Source organism: Pongo abelii, chromosome 6, assembly GCF_028885655.2.
Source record: "Pongo abelii isolate AG06213 chromosome 6, NHGRI_mPonAbe1-v2.0_pri, whole genome shotgun sequence".
In the NCBI taxonomy this organism is placed as follows: Eukaryota; Metazoa; Chordata; class Mammalia; order Primates; family Hominidae; genus Pongo; species Pongo abelii.
The window spans coordinates 44958517-44981152 of record NC_071991.2 but is presented as its reverse complement, the minus strand read 5'-3'; the positions used below and the strand labels follow the sequence as shown (position 1 = coordinate 44981152).

Here is a 22636-nt window from a genome sequence, read left to right as displayed (position 1 = left end):
GAATAATGCAGTACAAGCTTTCTTATTCAGTCTTCTCTTGAAGAGTCTTATTAGATTAATTGATGCTCTTCATTCCCTCTGTAAAGAAAAACTGGCTTGATAACATGGCAAGCTGAATGCTTGTAGCTAGTAGGCTGTCACTTTCTAGTAAGACTATGTATTTATCCCACCAGTTGAAGAGTATGCTGAACAGGAGGTGGTTGTTAGTTTTCAGTTTTTATGCTTTTTATTATTATAATTACATAGTTTAATTAAGCATAGATACAGTGCTTTACAAAAACTTTAAGACATTGCTGTCTAATTGGGGTGGACAAGTAATTGTGTAAGTTAGAAAAGTCATAAAAATCTAAGATGTGGTATTAGATTGCTTTGAAAGTGTTTTTAATTTCTAGATTTATTTAAAGAAATCAAAACTAAAAATCCTTGATGATATGTTATGGGTGTGGTTTGTACAAGAGAGCTAATATAGAATTCCATTCGGTGAATCCTCTGTTCAAAGAGAAAGCCTTGGCCTTTGTCAGAAGATGGGGAAACAAATGTACATTTATAAACTTTCAGTTAAAATAAAATGTTTAAATTATATATCTGTGTATCTTTTTTTTTAAACGATTCCTTCTAACCTTTTTTTTTAAACGATTCCTTCTAACCCATTTTTTTTTTTTTTTGTTAAACCCAACCAGCCAACTCTTGGTCCTGATTGTATTGGAAACTAGGGCTTCTATTAAAGATAGTTAACATCTATTTAGTTTATATACAATATCAACATTATTCGAAGAGTTTCACTTGAATTATCTCAGTTAAGCTTCATAACAACCCTATGTCTTCTCTTTATAGTTAAGAAAACTGAACCTTAGAGAGGTGAAGAATTTGTCCAGGGTCATACAACTAGCAAGTGGCAAAATTGAGATTTAAACACTGCTAGGTGTTACCTTAGGATCTAAACTTTTAACCATTATTCCAAACTACAGGCTGGGTGCGGTGGCTCACGCCTGTAATCGCAGCACTTTGGGAGGCCAACACGGGTGGATCACTTGAGCCCAGGAGTTCAAGACCAGACTAGGCAACATGGCAAAACCCCGTCTATACTAAAAACAAAAATTAGCTGGGCATGGTAGCACACACCTGTAATCCCAGCTCCTTGGGAGGCTGAGGCATGAGAATTGCTTGAACCTGGGAGGCAGAAGTTGCAGTCAGCCAAGATCGCACCACTCCACTCCAGCCTGGGTGACAGAGTGAGAATTGGTCTCAAAAAATAAATAAATAAACTACATAGGAAATACAACTACCTGGAATCTTTTCTTTTACAAAATCAATATGACACACATATCAGTACTTGACAAAGACAGCATGAAAAATTTTATAAGATATTAGGCCGGGCATGGTGGCTCATGCCTGTAATCCCAGCACTTTGGGAGGCCGAGGTGGGAGGGTCACTTGAGGCCAGGAGTCCGAAACCAAGCCTGGCCAACATGGTGAACGCCCCCCATCCCCCATATCTACTAAAAATATAAAAATTAGGCCGGGCATGGTGGCTCATGCCTGTAATCCCAACACTTTGGGAGGCTGAGGCGGGTGGGTCACTTGAGGTCAGGAGTTTGAGACCAGCCTGGCCAGCATGGCGAAACCCCATCTCTACTAAAAATACAAAAACTAACTGGGCGTGGTGGTAGGCACCTGTAGTCCCAGTTCCTCAGGAGGCTGAAACACAATAATTGCTTGAACCCAGAAGGCGGAGGTTGCAGTGAGCCAAGATTGCTCTACTGCGCTCCAGCCTGGGCGATTGAGACTGTCTCAAAAAAAAAAAAGAAAATTGTTATAAGATATTAATCCAAGAATTCTAAGGGAGGTATTAGCAAATAGTATCCAGCTTTTTATCAGAAAGTTAACTTGCAGAAAAATGATGGGAGCTAAGATGATATAGAGGGTCAAGAAAGGTGTCTCCCTTTAAGTGACATTTGAGCAGAGATCTGAATGAAGAAATGGCAAAGTAATAAAGACTCTGAGGCATGAGTATATTTGGTTTTTTTTTTAGGAATATGTTCTCAGTGAACCATATGGGGGGAAAGCTTGGTTTATCCATTTTATAGCATGCTGTACAGTTACTAAGAAGGAAATAGTTGGTCAGGCATGATGGCTCACGCCTGTAGTCCCAACACTTTGGGAAGCCAAGGCGGGCGGATCACTTGAGGTCGAGTTCAGGACCAGCCTTGCCAACATGGTGAATCCCTGTCTCTACTAAAAATACAAAAATTACCTGGGCACAGTGGTGTGTGCCTGTAATCCCAGCTACTTGGGAGGCTGAGGCAGGAGCATCCTGCCTCAGGTAGCTTGAACCTGGGAGGCAGAGGTTGCAGTGAGTCGAGATTGTGCCACTGCACTCCAGCCTGGGTGACAGAGTGAGACTATGTCTCAGAAAAAAAAAAAAAAAAGGAAATAGTTGAGTTGGAGATAAAGAAATGGAAAAGCAGCATGAATAGTTACAGAAGGCTATATTGAGATTGATCTCATTTAGGTAAAACAAAAGACTCAAATTGTTAATCTGAACATGGACTTTCGAGAAGACTAGGGAGGAGAAATTTTTATTTTCTAGTTTATATATTTCAGCATGTTTTTGTTTTGTTAAGATATTTATAATTTTATAAAGAGATTCATCGGGCACAGTGGCTCACACCTGTAATCTCAGCACTTTGGAAGGCCAAGGCAGGTGGATCACTAGAGCCCAGGAGTTGGAGAGCAGCCTGGGAAACGTGGCCAAACCCCGTCTCTACAAAAAATACAAAAATCAGGTGGGTGTGGTAGCACACACCTATAGCCTGAGCTATTGGGAGGCTGCGGTACAAGGATCACCTGAACCCAAGGGAGGTCGAGGCTACAGTGAACTGTGATTGCACCACTGCCCTTTAGTCTGGGCAGCAGAGTGAGACCTTGTCTCAAAAAAACAGAAATAAAACAACAAAAAATAAAAAGATGCTTCAATTTTGATTTCATAGCATTAATTTATTTTTAAACATGAAGAAAATGAAATTTCTGATAAAGGAAACAAATCTGAGTATAATGAGGCAACGGAGTATACTGAAAAGTGTGTGGCCTTTAGAATCTTACAGGCTTGGGTTCTAATGCCAGCTCAGCTACTTCCTGCGCTTATGGTTTAGGGTCCCATATGCTCTTAAGTTTATTTCTTCAAAAGTAAAAGAGGACTAATAACATGCTTAGGGTTGTGAGAATTAAATGTAAATAAGTTTTCAGTACATATTTCTTCCCTCACCTTATTTGCAGTAATGCTAGGTTGTTTCTCTAATCTATAGGCTCAGGAATGATGAGACCTAGTGTCAGTATTGTACAGATACATGTAAAACTGGTCAAGAGTGATAACACTAATTTGATTTAAATGGCTTTACACTATAGTGATTAAGTTATTTTATTTATAATTTGCTTTGTTCCAGAAAGTATTTTAGGCAGATTACAAATATTTTATAATAGAAGTAGCATAGATTAAAAAGTGATAGAGGGAGGCCAGGCACGGTGGCTCATACCTGTAATCCCAGCACTTTGGGAGGCCGAGGCAGGTAGATAATCTGAGGTCAGCAGTTTGAGACCAGCCTGGCCAACATGGTGAAACCCCGTCTCTGCTAAAATACAAAACAAGCCGGGCACAGTGGCTCATGCCTGTAATCCCAGCACTTTGGGAGGCCGAGGTGGGCAGGTCATGAGGTCTTGAGGTCAGGAGATCGAGACCATCCTGGCTAACACGGTGAAACCCCGTCTCTTCCAAAACTACAAAAAAAAAAAAAAAAAAAAAAAATTAGCCGGGCATGGCGGTGGGCACCTGTAGTCCCAGCTACTCAGGAGGCTGAGGCAGGCGAATGTCATGAACCCAGGAGGCGGAGCTTGCAGTCAGCCGAGATGGTGCCACTGCGCTCCACCCTGGGCAACAGAGTGACACTCCATCTCAAAAATAAGTAAATAAAAAAAAAATTAGCTGAGTGTGGTGGCACACACCTGTAATCCCAGGTACTTGGGAGGCTGAGGCAGGAGAACTGCTTGAACCTGGAGGTGGAGGTTGCAGTGAGCGGAGATTGTGCCACTGCACTCCAGCCTGGGCAACAGCAAGACTCCATCCCCCCAAAAAAAAAAAAGTGATAGAGGGCATGATGACTCACGCCTGTAATCCCAGTACTTTGGGGGGCTGAGGCTGGTGGTTTACTTGAAGTCAGGAGTTTGAGACCAGCCTGGCCAATATGGTGAAACCCCATCTCTACAAAAATACAAAATTAGCAGGGCATGGTAGCTAGCACCTGTAATCCCAGCTGCTGGGAAGGCTGAGGCAGGAGAATCGCTTGAACCTGGAAGGTGGAGGCTGCAGTAAGCCAAGATTGTGCTACTGCACTCCAGCCTGGGCAACAGAGCGAGACTCTGTCTCAAAAAACAAAACAAAACAAAAAGTGATGGAGGAAGAGAATGGAAAACACACATTGGGACAAGATGGGATGAATGATGGCAGAAAGCTCTGTGTGGCCATATATATATATTTAATTTTTTTTAAACATGAGGATCACATTACCCTAAGCCTTCTAGCAGTCAGCTAAAGAGCCTTTATATCACACAATGTACATTGCTTATGAGATAAAAAGGATTATAATCAGTGAAGAAATTGAAAGTAGATTAGAATTAAATGAATCCTTCTTTTCTCTGACTATCTGCCACCTCATCCAGTACACACAAACCCTCAGGCCTAGGTGGTTTACACAGGTGAAATTTTTTAAACTTTAAAGGAATTAGATTTTGGTTGTACCAGAAGATAGGAAAAGAGGGAAACTTCCCATATTGAAAAAAATGAATCCTGTATACCTTCATAAACTGATAGCATAAAATATTCTGTAGAGTTGTGCTTCTCAAACTTTTTGGTTTCAGAACTTCTTTATGCTCAAATTATTAAAGATCCCAGGAGTTTTTATATCTACTGAGATTTACCATATTAGAAATTAAAGATATTTATGAATTCATTTTAACATAATAATGTTAACATGTTTTAAAGTCTATAACATCTATAGTTTCTAAAATAAAAGTTGTTGGAATGGCAGATCTGTCTGGTTTAATAGACATGACACTTGGATCCTCATATCTGTGATGTGATGTTTTCAATAGCCTTTTTGGATAATGGTGCATATTCTTCTTAGAAACCACAAAAATTAGATGATTGGTAGTTTTTTACAGGTTGTAATGTGTAATCTGAAACCATATGAAGGAATATTTTATACTGTACTATATTGAAATCCATTGTTCTGTCTTGCACTTTGAATGGATCTTTTATCTGTGATGATTTTGTGACATTATGCATTGGTCATTTGAAAAATGCTGCTTCACTGAATTGAACCGATCTTCCAAATGTAATGTTTTATATTATATAATCTGTACCACTACTGATCTCATCAGAAAAGCTTTTCAGTATTTTGAAACTGTTAAGCTCACAGTGGAGGATATAAGTTTTCTAATATTCTAATTTCTCTAGAAAGTTCCAATTTTATAATTGACAATAAATGCTGTTGTTTTCCTTCAAGTGACAAGCTGACTTTGTTCCTATTTGAGAAAATGTCTGGAAAATACCCAAGTTTGGATGACTGTAGTTTGTTAGTTTTCTTTGCCAGTAAAAATAGTGGTCCATGAAAAAAGCAGCTGCCTCAGTTCGCAAGTCAAATCATTGCACAGGCACATCTTCTCAAGTAACTATCATATTTTGTTGTACAGTAGAAGTGCTTATGAGTATTTCCCATTTCATCACAGAGAATATTAAAAAGATACATTCTCAAATATCAGAATTAAATGCCATTAACAATTTGTACTGCTTCAACAAGTACATTTTTTTTTTGAGACAGAGTCTTGTTCTGTCACCCAAGCTGGAGGGCAGTGGTATAATCAAAGCTCACTGCAACCTCCGCCTCCCGGGTTCAAGCAATTCTCGTGCCTCAGCCTCCTGAGTAGCTGGGACTACAGCTGCGCACCACCACACCCAGCTAATTTTTGTATTTTTAGTAGAGACAGGGTTTTGCCATGTTGGCCAGGTTGTTCTCCAACTCATGATCTCAGGTGATCCGCCCACCTTGGCCTCCCAAGTGCTGGAGTTAACAGGCATGAGCCACTGCACCTCACCTAACAAGTGCGTTCTTAGTGAAACTGGCTTTTCTCCCCACCCTGAAATTTGCATGATAATGAAGACTACATCCTGTTAATATAGTTTGTTGCCACTGAGTTGAATCATGTTAAGGTGCTGGTAGTTTTACCACTGGTTTTGTACCATTAGTGCAAATCAGCACATGGAAAAAGGCAAATAATGGCTTAGTAATAGCTTTGACCTGCCAGACCTTGAAGTGTCTAGGAGACGCTCAGTGGTCCTTGGACCCCACTTGTGAAAACTGTTGCTGTATATCAGTCTTACATACGAATACTGATATACAAAATCTAACTTAACAAGTGGAAAATACAGCATTACACTGAAATAATAGTACTTTTATTAGGCTTGGATGGTATTCTTCCTTTGAATATAATGATGAATATGTATTAGGAAATCTGTTGATACAATTCACATTAGTAGCCTGGGGAGAAAATGCAGATGATGATGGTTATAGAAGTTCTAAAAAATCAAAACTGATAAAACTTAAGTACTCTTAGAATATAAAAGCCACAAAAAATAAAATCCATAGTAGAGAGGAATAAATGAATGCTTCCTTAACAGGAAATATGTGTGAATTTGTGTATATATATGTGAGTATATTTCTGTTATGTGTTTTTCAAACCCAAAGGCATCATTCTTCTCAGGGCTAAACAATGAATGTGCTCCCATTAAAATCGGAAAATAAAGTTACCCAATATTGTGTACTGTCATTATCATTTTAACATTGTTTAGTAATTGCCACATAATGTAACATACCACAGTGATAAAGATACATTTGAAAAAATATAGATGAATTCTAACATGGGTTATATGATTTATATACCTGGAATACCTTGAAGAAACAACTGCTAAAACTGGTAGGAACCCTACGATCTCAGATGGCTTACTTATTATTAAATTTTTGTTTGTGGCCAGGAATGATGACTCACACCTGTAATCCTAGGTCTTTGGGAGGCTGAGATGGGAGGATTGCTGGAGTCCAGGAGGTCAAGGTCGCACTGAGCCTTGTTTGCACCCCTGCACTCCAGCCTGGGTGACAGAGTGAGACCATGTCTCAAAAAATAAATAAATAAATAAAATTTCAAACCTTTCCTGTAATAAAGCTTTTCTTTCTTTTTTTTTCTTTTTTTTTTTTTTTTTTATTTGAGACAGAACCTCGCTCTGTTGCCAGGCTGGAGTGCAGTGGCACAATCTCGGCTCACTGCAACTTCTGCCTCCCAGGTTCAAGTGATTCTCCTGCCTCAGCTTCCCGAGTAACTGGGACTACAGGTGCGCGCCACCATGCCCAGCTAATTTTTGTATTTTTAGTAGAGACGGGGTTTCACCATGTTGGCCAGGATGGCCTTGATATCGCGACCTTGTGATCTGCCCACCTCAGCCTCCCAAAGTGCTGGGATTACAGGCGTGAGCAACCGTGCCTGGCCTTTTTTCTTTTTTTTTTAGATCAAGTCTTGCTCTCTGTCACCCAGGCTGGGGTGCAGTGGCCTGATCTCAGCTCACTGCAACCTCCATCTCCCAGGTTCAAGTGATTCTCTGCCTCAGCCTCCCAAGTAGCTGGGATTACAGGTGTGTGCCACCATGCCCAGCTAATTTTTGTGTTTTTAGTAGCGACAGGGTTTCCCCATCTTGCCGAGCCTAGTCTCAAACTCCTGCTCAAGCAATCCACCTGCCTTGGCCTTCCAAAGTGCTGTGATTAGAGGCGTGAGCCACCATGCCTGGCCAAGCTTTTCTAATTAATTGCTTAGAAAATATAATGGGCATGGGCCGGGCGCGGTGGCTCACGCCGATAATCCCAGCAATTTGGGAGGCCGAGGTGGGAGGATCACTAGGTCAGGAGATCGAGACCATCCTGGCTAACATGGTGAAACCCTGTCTCTACTAAAAATACGAAAAAATTAGCCAGGCGTGGTGGCAGGCACTTTTAGTCCCAGCTACTTGGGAGGCTGAGGCAGGAGAATGGCATGAACCCGGGAGGTGGAGCTTGCAGTGAGCCGAGATGGTGCCACTGCACTCCAGCCTGGGCGACAGAGCAAGACACCATCGCAAAGAAAGAAAGAAAGAAAATATAATGGGCTAAAAACATGTTTAAGGCTGGGCTCAGTGGCTTATGCCTGTAATCCCAATACTTTGATAGACTGAGGCAGGAGGATCACTTGAGGCTAGGAGTTTGAGGCCAGCCTGGGTCTCAAATTAGATGGATGTAGTGGCGTATTCCTGTAGTCTCAGCTAGTAAGCTGAGGCAGGAGGATCATTTGAGACCAGGAGGTCGAGGCTTCAGGGAGCTATGATTGCATCACTGAACTCCAGCCTAGGGTGGCAGCGGAACCCTGTGTCTATTTAAAAAAAAAAAAAAAAAGCTATTTAAAAAACAAAAAGCCCATAAAGGAAATACACAAGATCTCACTGAAAATAAATAAATAAATAAAAGAAAGAAATAGAAACACTGACTATTTCTAAGATAGAAATACTAAGCATTGTAAAGGCAGTAGTTGGTTCTAAATCTATAAATCCAGAGTGGCGGTTGAATCCTAGCAGGATTCTCTTTTGGAGTGTTATAGTATTGATTATAATTCATGTGTAATAAAATTTTGAGGAGAGTAAGTAAAGAGGTGGATAGGAGATTTGTCCTATCAGACTTTCAAGAAATACTAATAGCACAATATGGTACTGACACCAGAGTAGACTGATGGAATCACGATAGATTCCCAAAGTATACCTCAGATAATTGGGGATTTAGCATATACCTTAGTGTATGATGCATCTCAGTAGTAAATGGTATTGGAGTAGTTGACTGGCCACCAGGCACAGATTTTGTAAATGCCGTTATCAGTTGCTGTCATGTCTACCTCTCTAGTTTCTAGGAACTTTCCTTGCATCGGTATGTGTATTCCATCGTGTATCCTGCTTTCAGTTAGATAAATTCGGTACTCAGATATCTTTCAACATCACATATGATAAAATAATTAAAATTCTTTAGGGTAATGAAACTGTTGTTTATTATAAGACTATTAATGGGCCAGATGCTAGCTCATTTAATTTCGTAGCTTCAAAATAAAATTAATCTTAAGTTTCCAAAAGAGGAGCAGATTCGTAAGCAACGTAATTTGACCGATGTCAGACAAGAGTCAAATCTAAAGCTTGCTTTTAAAGTCTGTCTTCATTATACATAGGCAAAGTACCTTAGAACTGTATTGTGGACTGGGTGCAGCGGCCCATGCCTGTAATCTCAACACTTTAGGAGGCTGAGGTGGGAGGATCACTTGAAGCCAGGAGTTCAAGACCAGCCTGGGCAACATAGCAAAAACCTGTCTACAGACAAACCTACCGCAGTATTATCTAGACCCAGGTTATGCTTCCAGCTAAGCCTCCCTGAGCCCTGTATTCCACCTACACTGATTTACATAGTGTTCCTCCCAAATGTCTATACTTTGCTACTTCCATGCCTTTGCCTGTGTTCTCTCTTCTGGTAACATAATTTATCTTACTCCATTTCTCACCTGTCTATGGTTTACTTATCCTTGGAATTATAACCAAAATTCTTCACTCTTTCCCTAACTTGAGTAAGTTTTCTTGTATTTCTGCATATTGAAAGTATCTTTGCCTTCCTGGATTCCAGTATGCTTTATACTTCTATTATAGTGTACAACAGTCTGCCTGGGGTTGATTAATTGTGTTTACATGGTTACTTGGAAAAGTATACAAAAACAAGAAATAGAAAAGAGACCTATAAACAACTAAAATACAGAGCAGGATGAAACAAATGTCAAACCAGTAGCATGCAAGGAGTAATTCTGAGTAGCATTGGAGAATACAGAAGACTTTTGTTAATTAGATTACTTTTGATCAGAATCTTGAGAAGTGAAAATAATTCAGCTATATAGAATTTAGGTAGAAGGAGCATTAGCATAGACAGGAAGGAGTGGCCTGTGGGGAGAGATGCATTGGGAAATGAGAGTAGGAAGGCAGATTGGGACCAGATCCAGAGAGCCCATGCTACAGGAGTTGGGCTTTCTTTTCAAGGGAGTAGGGTTGAGGAGGTTGTGAAAATTGGACTTTAAGATAAAAGAGAGTAGAACTATATAAAGAATAAGTTCTTAGTATCTTTAAAGCTTGGGTTTATAAAAATGCTAAAAATATTGAGACAAAAAAGTACATTTCAGTGACATATGGCTTTAAAAACATAAAAGGTCTCCTATAAATATGTGTTTCTGAGGTATCATTCTAAAGCTCAGCTAAAAGAATGTCTGGCAACTTGAGCCATTACTTGTTCATATACATTTATACATGCATTTGTATTTACGTATGTTTGGAATATTTTTACTTTCAATCAGTGATACATCAACATTTTCTTTTTACATATGCAGACCAGCTGACAATTTTATATATAATAAACATTTATCCTTGAAATTTGGTATACTAAAAATAAGTAGATTTAATCAAATTTTCATCTACCTATTACTAAATCAGTTAGTTTTTAAATGTTTACCAGCTGGAATTGCCTATTTGTTTATAGCATTTCTTCTACAAATTACTATAACAAGGATTTACTAGTTAATGCTAAAATAATGAGGATTTTCAAGATACAGATAAACGAGAGTAAAGCAGTTAAAATTTCTTTATGACTTAAGATCAGCAGCACTACTTAAATTGGAGAACTTTAATGTTTCAAGAGTGTTATGTTTAGGGTCCTTCCATTGATGGCAGTTAGCAGTAGTCTTTACACTACAGTTACCTTCCGGAGGTCATATAGAAATCTGTTTCTGCTATTATTGTAGACTGCCTTATATTCATGGGAAGGAGGAGTGACAGGTACCAAAAAACCAGAGAGGGACATATATTCAACTCTAGTTCCTTAATTTATTGGCATAAATTTTTTATGTTGAAGGTGTAAGTCACACATTTTGAGTGTCATCATGTTTTAAGATTTCATTTTGCAAATATGAAAGTCCTCTAAGAATTGGAATGCTTGGATTGTTAAAAGTATCCACTGAAAATAAATTAATTTCTTAAATAATTAAATTGGGATGACTAAAATATTTAACGAGGGCCGGGTGTGGTGGCGCATGCTTGTAATTCCAGCACTTTGGGAGGCCTAGGCAGGTGGATCACTTGAGAACAGGGATTGAAGACCAGCCTGGCCAACATGGGGAAATCCTGTCTCTACTAAAAATACAAAAACTAGCTGGGCCATGGTGGCGCATGCCTATAATCCCAGCTACTCAGGAGGCTGAGGCAGGAGAATCACTTGAACCCAGGAGGCAGAGATTGCAGTGAGCTGAGATTGTGCCACTGTACTCCAGCCTGGGTGACAGAGTGAGACTCTTGTCTCAAAAAAAGGAAATAATAAAATAACAAAATGTTTTATAGACCAAGGCTTCAATTTTTGTGTATTTAAAAATGAGTTGATGTTTTGTATAACAGTTGTATGTATTCTTTATGTAGTTGATAGTGATGTACTTCCTTTTGTGTGTTGCTTAGCCGAATATGTGGGAGTCCATGTCCTGCAGTGTGGCCTGATGTAATCAAACTACCATATTTCAACACCATGAAACCAAAGAAGCAATATCGTCGAAAGTTAAGAGAAGAATTTGTTTTGTAAGAAGGGGATGTGTAAACATCCTTATTGCGTGAATGTTTTACTTTTAATTCTAGTGAATTATAAATGTTAGTCTATTCTCTAGTGATCTGAGGTAAACCTATAATTCTTCTAGGGCATTTAATTTTGAGTTCTGTTTGCTACATGCAGATTACCATTTTACCATTATTATGGAATCAGTGATTTGAGGTTGTGTGTTTGATTTGGTGCTTACATGAAAGAACTTTAATAAGATCATTTAAATGTTACTGGAACAGCTTTCAAGTTACTTGAGCTCAAGTTTTCATTTTGCTTTAGAAAAAACTATACTGTTAAGTTCTGAATTTGTATAATAACAGCAAATTGCCCATGGAGTAACAATATATACTATTGTTTAGAAAGTGGTTACAAAAATTATGTAAAAATGAAATACTTATTCAAAGGAAAATTCGGATTTATTGAAGTAAAGTATTATGCACATATTAAAAAAGTTAGTATTTATAATTATTTTTAAATGATCTTAGTTTTAGTTTTAAAATTTAATTAAAAATAATTTAAGCTCCTAAAGAAACAAGCTTGTGTCTAAAGAACACATCTGACTTTTGTAATCCTCTCATGCTAGTATTCCTGCAGCTGCGCTAGACTTATTTGATTACATGCTCGCCTTGGATCCTAGTAAGCGCTGCACTGCTGAACAGGCTCTTCAGTGCGAGTTCCTCCGAGATGTGGAACCCTCAAAAATGCCTCCACCAGAGTAAGTGACTTTTTATCCTATTATTATTATATATTATTATTATATTTATTATATTAAAAGTTTTAATAACATTTATATATAATGATAAGATATTTCATGTCTGTTATGAGAAAAGAAATATAATAAATCAAAGGAAAGATAAAACAGCAGTAATACACATAATTTGCACATCTGGGATATAGATGCTTGCTTAATGTTTACCCATAGGGCTAGCAAAAACAGCTGCCTTCTAGCTAATTTTAGGCTTGATTGACCTCAAGATTTAATAATATATTTCAACTCTAAGAAAATATTACTGCTGCTGGGCGCGGTGGCTCACACCTGTAATCCCGGCACTTTGGGAGGCCGAGGTGGGCGGATCATGAGGTCAGGAGTTTGAGACCAGTCTGGCCAACATGGCAAAACCCCGTCTCTACTAAAAATACAAAAATTGGCCAGACGTGGTGGCAGGCGCCTGTAATCCCAGTTACTTGGGAGGCTGAGGCAGGAGAATTGCTTGAACCCGGGAGGTGGAGGTTGCAGTGAGCCAAGATCGTGGCATTGCACTCCAGCCTGGGTGACAAGAGCAAGACTCCGTCTCAAAAAAAAAAAAATATTACTGCTGTTGCTATTCTAATACTACTTTTACTAAATACTTAACACTACTACTGGTACTGCTATAGCTATAATTTTGAGTGCCATGCTAAGCATTTTTCATTTATTACATTAATCTTTATAACCTTATAAGGTAGGTATTAGTATTATTATCATCACCACTTTATAGAGGAGGAAGCAGGCTCAGAGAGGTTAAGAAACTTGCCCAAGAATACAAATCTAGTAAAGGGTACAGCCAGCTCTCAAATTCACATTAGTCCAATAAGTAAGAGAGGTTCTGAAAATACTTTATAGCATAGTATACAATATAAATTTCTTATCATTGAATGAAAAGAATATTAGTATCAGAAGCCTATATAGAAGGAATTATTGTCTGATGGGGGAAATATACAGAGTTTGGGAGTCAAAATAGCTGGCTTTTCTTGAACCTGTAACTTCAAATGGCTCCTGTTATTTCTCTAGGATTGATTTGGGGAGTCGGGGGAAGGAAAAACAGTTCATTTGCATTCCTTGACAGGATCTAGAAATACCTTGTAGGTATTTTCTTAGTAATTTTTTTTTTTTTTTTTTTTTTGTCTTGAGACAAAGTCTCACTCTGTCTCCCAGGCTGGGGTGCAGTGGCACGATCTCAGCTCACTGCAACCTCTGCCTCTCAGGTTCAAGTGATTCTCCTGCCTCAGCCTTCCGAGTAGCTGGGATTACAGGCATGCACCACCACATCTGGCTAATTTTTGTATTTTTAGTAGAGATGGAGTTTCACCATGTTGGCCAGGCTGGTCTCGAACTCCTGACCTCAGGTGATCCACCCACCTTGGCCTCCTAAACTGCTAGGATTACAGATTTGAGCCACCACGCCTAGCCTTTTCTTAATAATTTTTAAAATGATAAGGAGCATCATTAAAAGCAAGCCTATTATCTATAATAATAAAATGTTTCCATGTAATAAAAATAGCATATTTTAAATGAACAGACATGGGCTCTGGAGTTCAAATCCTGGTTCTTCTACTTATCAGTTAGATAGTGCTTATTATATTTCTATGAGGCTGTCATATTCAGCTTCAGTAAGCTTTTATTGAGCTGTAGATGGTTGGCCTTTGTGGGATGATTTGAGAGCCAAAAAGGATCTATTACCTGACATCATGAGGGACCTGAATTTTTCACTGTTGAATTAATTGTTTCATGTTTGCTTTTTTCTTAGTGTGTATCAGTAATCTTAAAACTTGGGCTCAGTACCCCTTCAAATAACATTTTTTAAACTTCTGATTTGGAAAAATTTCAACTCTACAGAAAAATAGGAAGAATAGTACAAAGAGTATTCATGTATATCCTTTACCTAGATTCAACAGTTATTAATAGTTGGACACATTTGCTTTATCACTCTCTACTTTTTTCCTGAACTAGTTGGATATCATGTTGTGGAGGTGGCACTTATAAATATGTAATCATATCTGTAAGAACTAGGACTTTATTCTACATGCATACCATATAAAGCATATGAAATTTAACATGAGAATATTTAATGGTCAATCCATAGTCAGAGTTCCCCAGTTGACCCAATGATTTCCTTTATAGGCTTTTTTTTTTTTAAGATAAAGAATTTTTCAAAGTTCAGCATTCTGTTTATTTGTTACGTCTTTTTCATCTTTAATCACTCTCTAGGGAAGAGATCTTATAACATTTAACATTTTCTAAGATTCCATGCTAGCTGTTTGGTAAAATATTTCACAATTTGGATTTGATTGCTTTCTTTTTATCAGAATTAGATTAAGAGTTTGGGGGGCAAGAATGTAATGTTGATGGTGATCCTGCTCTGTGATAATTAAGTTCAAGAGAACATAATGTTACTTTGTACCATTATTATTGGTAATGGTAACTTTGACCAAGAGATGTAACCACATACTTAAAAATGTCAACATAGTAAATGCTGACATTTTTAAGTAGAGCATTTACATCACTCTTGTAAATATATCAAGTGGAAAGCAACTATCATAGCATTTTGATATCCACCACCAGTAGTCATTTAGAAAATGTTGAGCAGTTGTACGTTGTTCCATTTTCATCTTGAACTTATGTTACTCCCGTAGGCTTTTATTCTAATGTAAAATATTTATGCTAGAAAGTATTTTACTGATTACTGTATCATATATTTTAAAAAACAAATATATGTATATAAATGGAAATTAAATTTCACATTTTCCTGTGACTAAAAGCTCTCTTCTTGATTAATTTGTCATTGCAAATATCAGTAATGAATATTTCCTTATTTATTTATTTATTGATGGAGTTTTACTCTTGTTGCCTCAGCCTCCCGAGTACCTGGGATTACAGGCATGCGCTACCACGCCTGGCTAATTTTGTATTTTTAGTAGAGACAGGGTTTCTCCACGTTGGTCAGGCTGGTCTTGAACTCCGGACCTCAGGTGATCCGCCCGCCTTGGCCTCTCAAAGTGCTGGGATTACAGGCGTGAACCACCGCGCCCAGCCCAAATATTTCCATTTTAAATAAAGAAAAAATTAGTAAATTTTGTTGGAAGTACAACCTAATGAAAGAGAGGGCTGAGATTTGTTTCCCAAGTAGTTTGCTTATCTGTTGATTAATATTGCTTATTCTAGAATGAGACATATTTCCATATGAATTCCAATTTTATTTTTTAGTTTTATAAGTATGCTTGTAAATTAGCATTTGAGAATGTAAGGAGTTTTGTCATAGTTATATCACTGAGTTCTTGGAACTCCTTCGACGTTATGTGTGAAAAGTCTTTCATCAAAAATGATTTTAGGCTGGGCGCAGTGGCTCACGCCTGTAATCCCAGCACTTTGGGAGGCCGAGGTGGGTGGATCACAAGGTCAGAAGTTCAAGACCAGCCTGGCCAGGATGGTGAAACCCTGTCTCTACTAAAAATACAAAAATAGCCGGGTGTGGTGGCTGGTGCCTGTAATCCTGGCTACTCGGGAGGCTGAGTCAGAGAACTGCTTGAACCTGGGAGGCGGAGATTGTAGTGAGCCAAGATGGCACCACTGCACTCCAGTCTGGGCGACAGAGTGAGACTCCATCTCCAAAAAAAAAAAAAGATTTAAAGGATGGGCACACTGGCTCATGCCTGTAATCTCAGCATTTCAGGAGGCCGAGGCAGGAGGATCACTTGATGCCAGCAGTTTGAGATCAACCTGGCCGACATGGCGAAACCCTAGCTCTACTAAAAATACAAAAATTAGCTGGGCATGGTGGCGTGTGCCTGTAATCCCAGCTACTCAGAAGGCTGAGGCAGGAGAGTCACTTGAGCCTGGGAGGTGGAGATTGCAGTGAGCCAAGATCTTGCCACTGCACTCCAGCCTGGGTGACAGAGCGAGACTCTGCCTCAAAAAAAAAAAAAAAAAAAAAAAAAAAATTATTTTAGGCTGGGTGCAGTGGCTCATGCCTGTAATCCCAGCACTTTGAGAAGCCAAGGTGGGTGGATCCCTTGAGCCCATGAGTTTGAGACCAACCTGGGCAACATGGTAAAATCCTCTCTCTACTAAAAATACAAAAGAATTAGCCAGGCGTGGTGGCACACGCCTGTAATCCCAGCTACTTCAGAGGCTGACGCATGAGAATTGCTTGAGCTTGAGAAACGGAGGCTGCAGTGAGCTGAGATCGCGTCACTGCGCTCCAGCTTGGGCAACAGAGTGAGACTCTGTCTCCAAAAAAAAAAAAAAAGATTCTAATGACCTTCCAGGTGTTAAGATTCTTTCTGCTTCAGTTTTTTGGGTAGTAAAGAATTGGAGGCTGGGCATGGTGACTCATGCCTGTAATCCCAGCACTTTGGGAACCAAGGCAGGAGGATCGCTTGAGGCCAGGAGTTTGAGACCTACCTGGGTAACATAAGGAGACCCTGTCTTTACAAAAAAAAAAAAGATGAAGAATTAGAGATCACATGATCTAAAGAAGGATTTCTTATCTAGTAATTCTTTGCCTTTTCAGTTGTCTTACCAATGCTTATGAAACGACATTTTCTAGTACTTGTTACTTTTTCTTTTCACAGCACGTTTAATCCAGTATACCTAGAAAAGATTAGGAAATCAGCATGTAATATCAGTGCTACTTTGCCAATCCATTTTTAAAATTGTTTCTTAATTATGTTTTTTAGGTATTTTGCCAAAACTTGGAACTATAGGTTTATCCCACTCAATTTATGGGAAATGTCTACCTTATAATCTAATCATAAACTGTGTCCTTATTGTAAAGCAAATCACCCAAATCAGACTTAATTTTATCAGAACACACCTGACTGCATTTTTTCATTAAAAACAAACATGTTAAAAACACATTCAAGGAACATTCTGTAAGCTATCTGTAACAAATTATGGAATGAATCCTGTTAGATACATTACTAAAGCAATCAAGTAAAGATTATCAGATTGATCCAATATTTAAATAAAAACATTTTATAAACAATATAATATCTCTCACTATTTTGCAATATGATGTAATGAGTAGTTAAAATTATACATTACTTATGAGGTAAGGACTATGAAGAAATACATGGTATTCCTTTAGAAAGTTGGAAGGTGTATCAAACTCTTGATCAATTTTTTAGGAATAATCAAATGAGAGAATGGAGTATTTAAAAATCGGAAATAGGCTGGGCACGGTGGCAGTGGCTCATGCCTATAATTCCAGCACTTTGGGAGGCCGAGGCGGACAGATCACTTGAGGCCAGGAGTTCAAGACGAGCCTGGCCAACATGGTGAAACCCTGTCTCTAGTAAAAATACAAAAATTAGGCCAGGCGCAGTGGCTCACACCTGTAATCCCAGCACTTTGGGAGGCCGAGGTGGGCAGATCACGAGGTCAAGAGATCGAGACCATCCTGGCCAACATGGTGAAATCCCATCTTTACTAAAAATACAAAATTAGCAGGGTGTGGTGGCATATGCCTGTAATCCCAACTACTTGAGAGGCTGAAGTACAAGAATTGCTTGAACCTGGGAGGCAGAGGTTGCAATGAACTGAGATCACACCATTGCACTCCACCCTGGGTGACAAGAGTGAAACTCTGTCTCAAAAACAAAAAAGTTAGAAATAACTCCATTAATTGTATTAGATGCCCTGTCAAATGTAAAGTATATATAGCTAGAAAGTGAATTAGACTAGCAGCCAGCCTGTAAGCTTTCTTTAACAGCAAGTAAAAAGCATTAAGCCATTTATAAGACAGAATATCAATTGCCATTAGAATAAATATTTCACAATAATGATTTGATGGAAATAGTTGTAAACTACAAATTAAATGATCAGTGATACCAAACATGAATTAATACATTGCATATTTGTAAGAGGCACTGCTGAAGAGCTTGCACATGTTAACATACAGTACTACCCCATGAGATAGATAGTATTGTTAATCCCATTTTTAAAGACAAGGAAAATGAGGCACAGAGGTCCAGTTATTTGCCTAAGACACATCAAGTAAGTGACTGAGCTGGCATTTGAACCTTCAAGAAAGCAAATAAAAGTTTGGTTATCTGGAAGACATTCCTGATCCATCTGAAAGTGTCAGCATCAGTAACCTGTACTATTTTAGCTATTTCTTGGGTAAAATTTATCTTTCCTAGAGATGAGTGTTAAGATCATCCATAAAGAATCTCTTACTTTTATGGGGGCCAGGTACGGTAGCTCATGCCTGTAATCACAGCACTTTGGGAGGCCAAGGCTGGCAGATCACCTGAGATCAGGAGTTCAAGACCAGCCTGGTCAACATGGGGAAACCCCGTCTCTACTAAAAATATAAAAAGTAGCCAGGCATGGTGGCGTGTGCCTGTAATTCCAGCTACTGGGGAGGCTGAGGCAGGAGAATTACTTGAACTTGGGAGGCGGAGGTTGCAGTGAGCCGGGATAGCGCCACTGCCCTCCAGCCTGGGTGACAGAGCAAGAGAGCAAGATTCCATCTCAAAAAAAAAAGGAAAGAAAATAATCTCTTACTTTTAAATTGTGGGAGAGAACAAAAGCCCTTTTTAATGGATTACTTTGCTTTGCTCTCATGGGGCTGTCCTTCAAGAGCAATGCATTCCCTGAACTTCAGGATAGAAAGGTGGAATCACTCCAGTTACCCCACTGTGCAGTACTACAGTATATCTGAATTTAAGGTATCCCAACAGAGACTGAGACCCACATCATATCATACACACACTTAGAAAGGAAATTCTTTGGCGGGTTTATGATGCCTGAAAGCTTCCCAATATCGATATTTCAAATTGTCCCTTTGTTTGTTACTCCAGGAGGTTTTTACACGCTGAGGCAATGCATCATAGTAAGATGGCTGAGAGGTATGCCTTTGTTTTGTTTTTGGACCTCAGGTGCATAGACTTGGTTTAATCATAATCCTTGTGTCACTCATCATTGGTCCATGCATGGCTCTCTTTTATTTATTTTAGTTACTTTAGTTATTTTAAATAATGTTAATAAGCAGCCATGAACCTACCAGACAAAAGCTAGAATGCTGAAAATAACATACTTTAATCATATTACCCCTACCCCCACCAACCTATCCCCTTGCCTTCCTCCACCTGAGGTAACCATCATCCCTGTTTTCCTTTGTATATACTTTTTGTTGCCATCTATATGTACTCATAAAAGGTTATATTTTAAAATTTTAGTTGTTAATTTTATAAAAGCGCGTCATGCTGTTTGTAGTATTTTGGGAATGACTTTTTAAACTAATATTGCTAAGATTCAACCATATTATTGCATCTGCCTTTATTTTATAACATGAGTAATTGTGAAAGAGGAGATGTAAAAGAAGAACTTGCTTAAACAAGCAGGCCATCCTCAAAGCTCAGTCTTAGGAAAGCAGACATATGGATATGGAAATTCCTTTAAAAAAATTCCAGGTGTACCCTCTTGGAGAGTCTTCATGTACCTCCTAGAGGTAAACAGATCCAGGGTTGAGGACTATAGGTATATATTACCAGGTGGGGTTGCTTAAGGGAATTTGTAGATATTCTGGGCAAGTTTATTCACCTTTCTAAGCCTCAAGTTTCTCATCTTTAAATAGATACAACAGTAACGTTCCATTAAATACTTTATTAGGGTAAGAAGAAAGCATTTATAAACCAAATATTTGTATCTTTAAGCAAAAGTTATTCTCTAGTGTTATCAGTTGTATGAAGTTACTTTAAGAGAGAATTGACTAGGAATTGTGGGCAGTTTTGGTAGTTGTTATTCACAACTCTGTTGATAAATGATGAGCCACTCTATGCCAGGATTACCTATTTTGAAAACTCGTCTGTAGCATCAGTTTAATTCTAGAGCATTTGGATAGACAAGCAAGTTAGTAAAAAGTAAGCTTTTACTGTAAAGTTCTTCACAAATGTTATGTTCTAGCCTTACTCTTTTTTTTTTTTTTTTTTTTTTTTTTTTGAGATAGGGTCTGGCTCTGTCACCCAGGCCAGAGTGCAGTGGCATGATCTTGGCTCTCTGTAGCCTCTGCCTCCCGGGCTGAAGCCATCCTCCCATCTCAGCATCCCGAGTAGCTGGGACTACAGACATGTGCCACCACGACTGGCTAATTTTTTTGTAGAGACTGGGTTTCACCATGTTGCCCACGCTGGTGAACTCCTGAGCTCAAGTGATCCACCCACCTTAGCCTCCCAAAGTGCCAGGATTACAGGCATGAGCCACTGCGCCTGGCCCTTTACTACTTTTTTATCCCATATCTGGTTTCTGCAAATGGCATGTTTTTCTTTTTTGTGTGACAGGGCCTGGTTCTGTCACCTAGGCTGGAGTGCAGTTACATGATCTCAGCTCACTGCAACCACCACCACCTGGGCTCAAGCTAGTCTCCCACTTCAGCCTCCCAAGTAGCTGGGACTGCAGGTGCACAACACCATGCCCAACTAATTTTTGTATTTTTGGCAAAGACAGGGTTTTGCCATGTTGCCCAGGCTGGTCTTGAACTCCTGGGCTCAAGCAATCCTCCCGTCTTGGCCTCCCTAAGCACTGGGATTATAGGCGTGAGCCACTGTGCCTGGCTGGAAATGGCATATTTTTCTGCCTTCTCTTTCATGTCTTATTCAGTGTATGATATACTATCATAAGAACTGACTTTGAAAGGTTGCACCAACAGCAATAGTGGTTTTTTTTTTTTTTTTTTTTTGAGACGGAGTCTCGCTGTGTCACCCAGGCTGGAGTGCAGTGGCGTAATCTTGGCTCACCGCAACCTCCACCTCCCGGGTTCGCACCATTCTCCTGCCTCAGCCTCCTGAGTAGCTGGGACTACAGGTGCCCGCCACCACACCTGGCTAATTTTTGTATTTTTAGTAGAGACGGGGTTTTGCCATGTTGGCCAGGCTGATCTCGAACTCCTGACCTCAGATGATCCACCTGTGTCAGCCTCCCAAAGTGCTGGGATTACAGGCATGCCTGGCATAGTAGCCTATTTTTATGAATATATATTCTTCATTCATAATTTTGATAAATGATTATTTATTGATTATTCAAAAGCCAAAGAAAAATAGTTTATCTGTAAAGACAAAGCAAGCCCTGAAGGAAGTGGGACAATAAGGATGATTTTTATTGGAAGAGTTTTACAGAGCCATTCTATGAAGTCTTCAAGAACTATTTGGGGTGGGGGCATAACTTTGGTGCTACATAGTAACTGTAGCATTTTTTGTTAAGAAATGCCATTTACAATTTAATTCCTTTTTTTTTTTTCAGTCTCCCTTTATGGCAAGATTGTCATGAGTTATGGAGTAAAAAGCGAAGAAGACAGAAGCAGATGGGCATGACTGATGATGTTTCCACAATTAAAGCCCCCAGGAAGGACTTGTCTCTGGGCTTGGATGACAGCAGAACCAACACACCCCAGGGTGTGCTGCCATCTTCACAGCTGAAATCTCAGGGCAACTCAAATGTGGCACCTGGTCAGTAATGCTTCCATGGGTTGGTTTTCTTCACATTGTTTTGCAGTTAATGCTGATCATATTGCTCTAATGTTAAAGCATCTTGTGGCTAACAATGAAAATTAACATTTATTCACTGAACTAGACATTTCTTTGTGCCAGTACAGAAGTTTCATTGCTATTGGCACCACAATTTTAAGTAATCTTAAGGTAACTTATAAAGAAGCATCAAATTACCTGACTGGCAAGTCCTCGGATTTCTGTATTTCCTTTTTACTCTTAGTGCAGGAGTCAGTAGGTCTTTTATTGACACTACTCTCAGTGAGGCTCAGCATTCAATGTCTATAGATGCTTAAGCAGTAGGAAGAAAGGTATAAGAAGACAGCCAAAAATCATAATGAGAGCTCTTTCATACCATTTATAGCGTCCTCATGTCACTCCTAATGTTATAATTTCTCTGGTTATATTAAAGAATCTTAAAGATTGAGGCCAGGCATGCTGGCTCACACCTGTAATCCTAGCACTTTGGGAGGCCGAGGCGGATGGATCACCTGAGATCAGGAGTTCAAGACCAGCCTGGCCAACATCGCAAAACCCCGTCTCTACTAAAAATACAAAAATTAGCTGGGCGTGGTGGCACACACCTGTAATCCCAGCTGCGCGGATGC

At 39.2% G+C, this 22636-nt stretch overlaps 1 protein-coding gene across 2 annotated transcripts in view; it reads left to right on the top strand.

Annotated features, from left to right (window-relative positions):
• The window catches only part of CDK13 (cyclin dependent kinase 13), a 145259-nt gene that overhangs the window by 114452 nt on the left and 8171 nt on the right, over window positions 1–22636 (top strand). For both annotated transcript variants that reach the window (XM_024249824.3, XM_024249823.3), the window contains exons 10-12: window positions 11648–11764; window positions 12367–12498; window positions 21784–21989. In XM_024249824.3, coding sequence (XP_024105592.1) covers window positions 11648–11764; window positions 12367–12498; window positions 21784–21989 — 455 coding nt within the window. The remainder of the gene's footprint in view (window positions 1–11647; window positions 11765–12366; window positions 12499–21783; window positions 21990–22636) is intronic.